At 39.8% G+C, this 10,000-nt stretch overlaps 1 protein-coding gene and 1 pseudogene across 1 annotated transcript in view; both read left to right on the top strand.

Moving 5' to 3' along the window:
• Window positions 1–5,015, top strand: part of LOC138044599 (uncharacterized) — an 8,461-nt gene extending 3,446 nt beyond the window's left edge. Inside the window, exons 2-4 of the mRNA XM_068891076.1 lie at window positions 202–363; window positions 3,670–3,923; window positions 4,831–5,015. Coding sequence (XP_068747177.1) covers window positions 202–363; window positions 3,670–3,923; window positions 4,831–4,848 — 434 coding nt within the window. The 3' untranslated portion in view covers window positions 4,849–5,015. The remainder of the gene's footprint in view (window positions 1–201; window positions 364–3,669; window positions 3,924–4,830) is intronic.
• A 1,885-nt stretch (window positions 5,016–6,900) lies between these two features.
• LOC138046461 (ryncolin-1-like) lies at window positions 6,901–9,150 on the top strand (annotated as a pseudogene).
• Window positions 9,151–10,000: the final 850 nt, after the last annotated feature.

Genomic DNA, 10,000 nt, shown 5'->3' with positions numbered 1-10,000 from the left:
TTATTATTAGTACTATCATTATTATTATAAGAAGACAAAAGCAGTCATGGTATTTCTATTTTGAATTATTGAAGTATTAATAATGATTTTAATAAAGACGATGATGGCTATGCTGGTAGTGGTTATTATCATTGTAATCACAATCATTTCCGTAATCATAATTTTGCATAACAAACCTAAAATGATGGTTAATTGCTGTAGGCGTGATCTATCATCCAGAGGATGAAGACCTTGCTGAATTTCTAAGATCAAGAATCACTTTTATCAACACCACATTGTACTTTCGAAGTGACCCCAGAAACTTGCCGAGCCTTGAAGTCATCTCCATCGAATCTACCTCATCAAAGGACGCGTTAAAAAAAGGTAAGGAGACCAATGAAATTAATGATTTTTTGAATCTCAGAAAATGGGACAAGTGAGGACGTTGCTCGTTTTGGTGGTTTAGGCTCGTGGATCAGGGAAAGAAGCACACTTGCATGCATCCTAAATTATTAATTTAATGGTTCGTTCGTTCAATCAGTCAGACGCCCGCGCGGAGCACCATTGTTAAGAAAATATGGTAACCCATCGATGCTTATAGCCATGATGTCATCGACCGTCCGTACGTACGTACGTACGTAAGTCCACCCGTCCATATATGCCAATGTGAACAGCATCATGATAGTTTACAGCATACATCTTTCAAATCGGACATCCATGTTTTGATCGACTGACACCTGTCAAAACAAGGTATCCACTGATCAGTATCACGTGACCATATCGCGAGCTCAAGCTTAGAGCTCACTGAGGTCAGCTGTTCTTTTTTTAAAGTTGACTGCTGACCAGGTACTGTTTTTCGATTGGATTGCAGGCTCAACCCAGGTTAACTCACCTAAACATAAACGAGACTTCATTTTTCGCGCGCTTTCTGTGGCTCGACGCGGCTACACGGCGATACTACATCAACTATAGTTCTTTCACAGTCAACGCTTTTCGTGTTCAGGTGGAAAACGGTTTGGAAGATGCTTTCTTTCTGCATTTTTCGCTGGTTTCAATCCAGTTTGACATATCATGATATCTGTGGTCCACACTGGTGGCTACGTAGTTATTCAAGTCAAGCATCGGAGGGATATAAACTTAAAGCTGAGTGTTTATTTTTAATTTGCTTAGAGCTGCTTTTTTCTCTGTATTGCAATTTGTGGCATATCCTTAGAAGCTCTGATAAGGTTACATGATGCCTGGCCCAAAACAAAGAAAAGGCGGCCATGTTGGTGCCCCGACCAAATCCTCCGGGAATTGAACTCTATTATTATGCAAACGCTTCCTTTTGTTTTCGTTGAAAATCATGGCTGTTGATCACGTGAGTGAAAACCAACAATAAAAGTGAATAGCAATAGTCCAATCTGCTTGTGATGAAAGCGTTGATTAATTTCTCGGCAGATTCTTTGCTTAGATATTTTCTGACGGTCTAATATTGTGTAGATGAAAAAAGCACTCCTACAAGTTTTGGTTATGTTGAAGTTCCGGTTGAAATGGCAGTCAAACCAGGACCCTAAGTTTCTAAGGGGTTCCGTGCTCGGAGAGATGATGGATTCGCCAATAGTTAGAGTAGCGCTTTTAGTTTTCTCTCGCTGCGCCTTCGTCCCAATGAGCATAAACTCAGTCTTGGACTCATTGCTCATGAGTATATCATTGATCATCCAGTTGCGGATGTCACAGAGGCACGCTTCCATTGCTGCAATGGCGGCGTCTTGATCAGAATCATCGATTGGATTGAAAGCCAGATAGATACCGGTATCATCAGCATAACTGTGCGCTGTTGGCAGGTGCTAGCTAACCACATCAAATAGCTCACTAGTGTCAAGTGACCGAGCAGTAAGGATAAAAAGAGAGAATAACACGGAGAGACCAAACGCACGTCCACACCTCATCATATATGCACAGACTGTAACGTTGGCCGTGTAGCACTTATAGTTGAACAGACTTAACTGATTAGAGTGTAATGTAAAGTGATACTTTTCTACCCCATATGGACCGTGTGAGCATTACCCTACTAATGGAAATGGCCCACATAAGGACCTAGGAAAACTCTGACCAGGGTGGAATTGAACCCAAGACCTTTGGGTTAAATCACGGCTGCTCTACTGACTGAGCTACAAGGTCAGACGGGAGCAGATCGTTTGAACTGAAGATGTTAAAGTCACGGCAATGAACATGTACAAGAACAAGGAAGGATTACAATTTTGCAAACCTTGGCCGTGTAGCACTTACATTTGAACAGACTTAACTGATTAGAGTGTAATGTGAAGTGCTAGTTTTGTATCCCATATGAACCATGTGAGCGTTAGCTCTACTAATGGAAATGGGCCCACACAAGGACAGAGAAAAACTCTGACCAGGGTGGGAATTGAACCCAAGACCTTTGGGTTAAATCACCGCTGCTCTACCGACTGAGCTTCAAGGTCAGACGGGAGCAGAGCGTGGGAACTGAAAATGTTAAAGTCACGGCTATGAACATGTATAAATGCAAGGAAGGATGCTGTCTGACCTTGTAGCCGACCTTGTAGCTCAGTCGGTAGAGCAGCGGTGATCTAACCCGAAGCTCGTGGGTTCAATTCCCACCCTGGTCAGAGTTTTTCTCTGTCCTTATGTAGGCCCATTTCCGCTAACGCTCACATGGTTCATATGGGATAGAAAACTACCACTTCACATTACACTCTAATCAGTTAAGTGTGTTTTCAGAAGTTTGTTTAAAACAGCTAAACATTATTTAAGTGTTCGAGCGGATCTTGTGTGAAGTTCATCCTTTCTTGCATTGCCATATTTTGCCGATTCTTGTTCCAAGCCAACCTGGCTTTTTTCAATGAAATACATTAAAATGTGAATGATCTCATTTTTAGATATAAAGTGAAATAAAGTACATCAGTAAAACTCTTCTTTGACCCTGAACTGACAAAATTTTTTTATGGTTTCTACTTTTAGCGTGATTCCTATTCGCTGGCTATTGACAGTTGACTCTGAAATGGCTTTTTTCCTTTTCCATTCGCTCGCTGAGGGTGTGCTTGTTTTCTTTTAAAACTCATGCGGTTCAAGAAAAATTCATTGGAAAACTAGTGAATTCCAAAGTAAATTTCACTCAAAGAACCGATATCGTATTCATTGCTTCGTGATTCATGCGATATCGGTTTTTAGCGTAAAATTTACTGTGGAATTCACTAGTTATGCAATGAATTTTCTTTAGAAGAAAGCAAAGAAAATGATTGAATTATTAAAGCAGCAACCGAAACATCAACACGGGGACAATTGGAAACCTTTTATTTTTACTAACCCTACAGGTAGTAAGAATAAATAAAGTAAATAACCAGGGAGCTCCACTTTTAGGCTTGGCTAAATCTATATATTTCACTCACTAACTCACTCACTCACTCACTCTCTTACCTACTCACTCACCCGTTTATTTATTTATTCAGTGAGCAGTGAGTTAATTATTTTTTCTGTCTGTTTATTCTGTATGCCAGCCGTTCGGCGGATCGGTCAGTCGGCGAGCTAATTGTACAAAGTTATGACTAGTTATTTATACTGAACCCGAAAAAAGGATAAAGTAAGTTGTTAGAAAAGATACCTAGGTTTTGCAGTTAGTCAGAGATCAAAGAGTATTTTTAATCGCTGATCATTTGTTTTCTTCCCCAGAGAACTTGGAAAAAATGTCTTGCGCAGTAGTAATCTTTGATTTGTCGTTCGGTGATCACCACTCCTTTGCACTTACCGAAGTCTTAAATATCCCTTTGTTGACATTCAAAGCTATTTCGTGGGACTCACCACATGAATTTGTATACTCCGGGCTTCCTTCCTTCGACACGTACGCACGTGCCATTGTTGACGTCATAGAGTTCTCTATGGCTCAGACAGGACCCCAAAGGAGCAAGTGGCTATTGTGGCCGAAGGTAGGTGATCAGATGATAGCATGCAATGGTTGTGTCTGCAAAAGGTAATCACTCTCTAATCAGCGTTCACAGAGAAACCCTTAATACCTTCATCAAAACTGTTTCATTCCGAAGGAAAGTATCAACTTTTGATCCTGTAAAGAGCAGTCTCCTTTCAGTTCTAAGATAATATGAAGAGAGTAAGTTACGGTTGCTTTCGTAGCTGGATACCTCGCGAATAACAAATGAAAATAATGTTCTTTAAAGCGGCGCCGTTTGCCGGTAGTGTTAATGTTTTTGGGTTGAAATGGGGTAAAGCGCATAACAAAGCGGATAAAGTCGAATAAGCTCACACCAAGGAGAAAAATGAAAGTTGTGGGGTCCTGGTGATGAGCTCAGAGATTGGGGTCATTTTCTACAAGTACATCACATCCAGCGTTGTAATTGGTAGATTTGAATCCGATTTGTCGGTCTCTGTTCTTGACTCTCTTGAAAGGCGCATTAACACATGTTATTTGTACTATGACTATCGTTAAGGAAGATTTAGCACGTCAGACTCTTGCTTTCGACTTTCGCATGCGACTAACTTACGCCACGACCTCACCACCAATCGTGTTCAGTGGTAAGTCAGACTAAGACAACTCTGTCTAGTCGTGCACGTGTCAAAAGTCATGACATAGTCCAGGCTGCATGCGAAAATCGTTTGTCACCCTTAGATTTCTCTTTGTCTTCAATGTGGATGGGCCGGGTGGTCAGTCTTGTTGGGAACCTCGTGCCCTATTATTTACTGGGTAATTGCACAAAATTTGTAAAAAACATTGATAATTTTTCAAAACTCAGAAAAACTTTGGCAAGGCCGTAGTCATACCGTGTTAAATTTTCCATTCCTGAAAAATTTGATGGCTTCAAACTATGTGATCACTTTTAGATGAATACGCCAGGATAGGCATGAAAGTATATTCGTTGGCTCGTCAACTAGAAATTATTGAAGTCGATGCAATTCCTGAACTGCAAATGAACAAGAAAGGAAAGTTTCAACAGGCGATGGAGGTCTTACCCAAAATGGGAGCAAACTACGTCCTGGTCATTTGTAAACCAGAAAATTTGGCAACAATTTTGGACAAGGTAAGCGATTCTTTCTTAATAATGTAAGCTTTTGAAAATCTGTAACGAAGTAGTCTGGTAATCGAAAAAGGGTGTTAGATTTTTTTCCGAAGTTGATCGTCAGAAATAACAGGTTTAAGTATTTTATTCATGGAGACGGCCTTTTTCTTTAGGAAATATCCCCTCTACCTGCACTAATTCCCAAATCTGTGCAGAATGTGACTATTTATACTTTGCTTTAATCTCCATCCGAGGTGAATATACCCAAATACTGAACCATCACTCCTATTGATGGCTAAACCCACTGCAAATCAAACGGTTTGTTGTAAGCAAAAACTAGATCGAAAACCCTTTGAGCATTAAAAACAACGTTAAATTCAATTTTATGAAAAGATTTATTAAGGTTTACTTCCTTTTTGTTACAGGCTGTACTTCTTGGAGCCATCAACGAAAAGTCCAGATGGTTTGCATTAGATATGGTAACGTTTTCGTATATACTTTTCTCGATATTTCGGAGAACAGTTTCGTATCTACTTGATGGCCACAAATCTGACACGAGGCTTTTCTAGCGAGTTTCGGTGACCAAGAGAGGATGCGAGGAGTGAACACACCCCCGTGCCCCATAATTGTTTTTTTTTCAGTAAATTTTAAAAGGGAGAGTTTCACATCTCTGCGCATGGGCAAACCGGCTGTAACGTCAGCCGAATTAATTCCATTGTTATTGAAACAATCGAAGGCACTGATGCAGGAAAAGGAAACAATGTCATATAGAAGGGTAATTACTCATCAGAATTACTTTTGCAACCGTTTCCTTTGCGTTATGAACCTAATGCATGAGAATATGGGAATAGATAACTCGTGCGTATAATAAAATGTTCCACCCGTACAATAAATTCGAGGTCAAAAGTAAATGGATATTTTCTGTGTAAACCCGCAGTATCTTCCACCAAATTTGGGCCCTTTCATTCAGTTTATTTGCTGTAATACTCTCAGTGATTAATGAATATCATCTAGTTCAGTAAGAAGCCGTAAAATTTACAACTGTTATCGCCAAGGCTTGGACATGCGCAAAACCGGGAAATTGCCCCTTTAAGCTTCGGGCCATGCTGTGAAAGTTATTATGGTCCCGTGCCCACGGTCGCGCCGTCAATGATCAATTACAACTAATCAATCCACGGCGTGACCACGGGCTAAATTTAGATTGAACAAAAATATCATTGGAAGAGGCCTCTCATCCTCTCTCGACAGATCTCAGTTTCAAGAATTGCTTTTCAGGCCCGAAAAGTTTTTGGGAGCTTTTAAGAGTAAAAGTAATTAATGCGTTGAGGGCAAAAGGCGGAGTGAGTTTGCGAAATGGCATGAGGCATAACCTACAGAATGGCATAATTATGCAGGATGTAATATATGCAGAATAACCCTAACCCTAAGGTTAGCTTAGGCCTAACGCTAACCCTCACCCCTCAATTCGGCCACTTGAGGCTCTTTTGGACCTTTGGTTTTCTAGTGGAAAGTAATGATTGCCATAGTTCAGTCTTCTATCCTTATTACCACAACCAAACGGTTTTTAATGTTTGTTTTGTTTTTGCCATCTCTTTGTAGGATTTAAAAGGAAATATATCAAAGAAATGCTTCAAAGGGCTCGTAGGTCTACAAGTGAAGCTTACTCATCCTGAAATGGTAAAGAAATTTAATTCGAGACAAGACAGAAAGAAACCCTCAGAGGGCATCTTCCCTTCTTCCTCCTCACGCCCAACCTCGATAGTCTGCCTTTCTTACACCCGATTCACAACCAACCCCTAAACACGTTTAATTAAACCAGGTGTTAACAAAATAAAAAAATGAAGCAACGGAAAGACTGAAGACTTAAATTTACGTAGGGTTCGTGTAAGTTCTAATGGGTTTGTTAATTGTGTTGAATTGGGAGTCTACATTATGTCATGTAGAAACTTGTATCAAGAAAACCAATTTTACGACATGTTTAAATAAACATGCTTTTAAACGGTTTAAAACTTTGGGGTGAATGCGGTATAAAGTCGTGACAGGCTGGGCACCGGATGGGATGCTTATGATAGAAGTTATAAATCTTCAAATTTTCTTCCAGCGTCACAGTTCACTCTTACTCAGCTTAGCAAAATTTAAACGTTCTTCAATGTGGTTTCGAAATTTCTACGCATCTCTTCGCACTCTTCACACTTCATTACTTTTCTGAAATAGCTAAATCTCTGTTCAGAAGAAATGTCGAAAAAATCTTACTACACCTCGAAAGTTTAAGTTCGAATATTTGAAAATGTTAACCCACCATCCTTCCGAACAGACAATTACCGAAATAATAATTACTCGTTGGGTGCCCATGTTCTTTTGCTAGAAAAATCTCATAAAATTTTGATGAACTCTCCTATTGTCAGCAGAAAGTTGTCAACTGCCTCGTCTGTGAGTCACTACAATGTGTTGTTATTTGATTGGTAGGAATCGATGAATTCAGCATTCCCAAAATAGAGCGCAGGAGACAAGAAAAATCTGGTTTGGAAAGACTAAATGAACTGAACCTCAAGTCTTAGAAATCATTTTATACCCGCAGTTTTTGCTTCCACTTCACAGAAGAGTTTTCCTGAAAGAACCAGTGCACAATGGCATTCCAGCTAGCTCTGCTTTTTACTGGGGATTTTCGTTGGGACATTTGCCAAAACTTCTGTGCAAACAACAAAAAGCCCTGGTATTAGTAAACCCCAGTGCAACGTGAATAACAACTTTTACGCCGGACCACACTGCTGTAAGAAGATCGAGCAGCAACTCACACTGAGATCAAAGAAGCAATAACTGCGCTGAAAGCAAACGAATCTGGCGGCTCTCAAGACAAAGGTCTGCAGTTATACATTTTAGATACATTTACTTCGAAGACACCAGTCGGGTTAGAATTTTCACATCTGTTCCGTCGCAAAAATCAATCAAATTACGATCAATTGCTTTTGAAATATTCGCTAGCTCCGTATAGTATTTCCCTGTGTGATGTCTATTCAACTTTTTAGAGGATAGAGATAACGATGAAACCAAAACATATCTAACAGGAATTCATCCCGCTTATGTAATTTTTAGTCAACAAGAACTGCGCCGATGTTTACAATTCTGGCGAAAAGATAAGTGGTGTGTACAAAAATCGATCCCGATGGTCTGGGAGAATTTGAAGTGTACTGTGATCACAAAACTGCCGGCGGAGGATGGACGGTCTTTCAAAAAAGACAAGACGGCTCCGTAGATTTCTTCCGCGCGTGGGACGCCCTACAAACGAGGCTTTGGTAATCTAAACGGAGAGTTTTGGCTTGGACTGGACAAGATTCACCGCCTGACTGTAAGCAGCAGCAACAAGCTTCGCGTGGACTTGGAAGACATTCATGGAAATACAGCATTTGCCGAGTACAGTTCAGTTACAGTGGCAAGTGAGCGAGCAAAATACCAGCTGAGTTGGGGGGGAAATATTCAGGTTTGCAAACTCTGGTGATTTAATAAACAACCCTTTGTTAATTAAGATAGACACACTTTCTCATTTCAACTAGGTGTGCAGTCTGTCTCTAACTGATAGAACTCAGTTCTACTGTGATGTCAAAGAATTTTATCTCGCTTTGACTGACAGAATAAGTTGTATATGTAAGCCAGTGAGTTAGCTAAAAAAAAAAGAACAGAGCAAGAAACTGAAAAAACCTGGTAATCATTTCACTCACGTGGTGATAAACACGTTACATCGATTTCATGTCGGTGGCAAGTAGAGACAACAAACAATCTCAAGTGCGTCTTAAGAATTTTTAGCATTTTTAAACAAGTTTTTAAAACTGCTTCTTATTTTGATTGCTTAATTGTTTTTTCTTTTTTTTTTTTTCTTTTCATTCAGGCACTGCAGGTGATTCCCTTGGCGTTCACCGCGGCCATGCGTTTAGCACCAAGGATCGCGATAATGATGACTATTTAGCTGGCAACTGTGCGTCAGGCTACAAAAGTGGCTGGTGGTTCGAGAAATGTCACTACGCCAACCTGAATGGTCTGTATCTTAATGGCAAGACCGATTGCAAGTGGAATGACCTGGTATCATTGGAAAAATAGTAACTACTCTGTCAAGCGGTCTGAGATGAAAATACGACCACAGAACTTTTAAGCCTCTGTGTCATTTGTATCCGTGACATGCCCGTTACTATATATATCAATTGCTAAACAGGGGATGGATCTTATTGGTCATCAATGAATCGAACTGCTTAACTCGCACAACCGTGTAAAACACTCGATAGGTTTCACAACAAAAAAATTCTCGCGATTACATATTAGTAGCATACCGCGCATGTTATCATCCGGTAGATTTAGATATATCAATACTTGCTTAGTTTCACAGAACCAGTAAGCTGGGAATGCTTCAATAAGGTTCGCTAATGATGACCAATGATAAATGTTCTTCTTCTTTCCTTGTCTGCATGGTAGTTTTTACCCTTTTATTTTTCAAGAAAGAAAAGTAAATTGCCTTCTCTCAACAATTCATTGCCTTTTTGCTCTCACAAAGACCTTTTCACAGAAAAACCCAAAGCAGCAACAATTTCAAAAAAGAGAATATTGCAAGATATTAAGCTACCCATTTACTTTAGATGACACTAAAATTTGCAAATGTCTTGTTGAAAGGAACTTATACTCCTGATATTTGCTCGCCATTGGTAACTGGTTGACTACAACACTTGCGGCTTAAGTTTGCAATTGCCCCACTTCACTTCCCTAATATCTCTAAATTAATCCCAATTGGATCAGTTATCAATCTCAAGCCATTGAACTAGTTTGTCGTTAAAAGACACTTTAAAATGGAAACTATCAATGTTGCTCGTGACTTAATCAACAGCAACGATTATTTAACCTCTGTAGATTTATCAGATGCTTATTTCAGTATCCCAATTCATGAATCGTATCGAAAATTTCTACGGTTTATCTGGAAAGAACAACTCTTCGAGTTTGTTTGTCTTCCATTT

This window comes from Montipora capricornis, chromosome 4 (assembly GCF_036669925.1).
Source record: "Montipora capricornis isolate CH-2021 chromosome 4, ASM3666992v2, whole genome shotgun sequence".
NCBI classification, from domain to species: domain Eukaryota; kingdom Metazoa; phylum Cnidaria; class Anthozoa; order Scleractinia; family Acroporidae; genus Montipora; species Montipora capricornis.
This window is presented reverse-complemented; position numbering and strand designations above follow the sequence as displayed.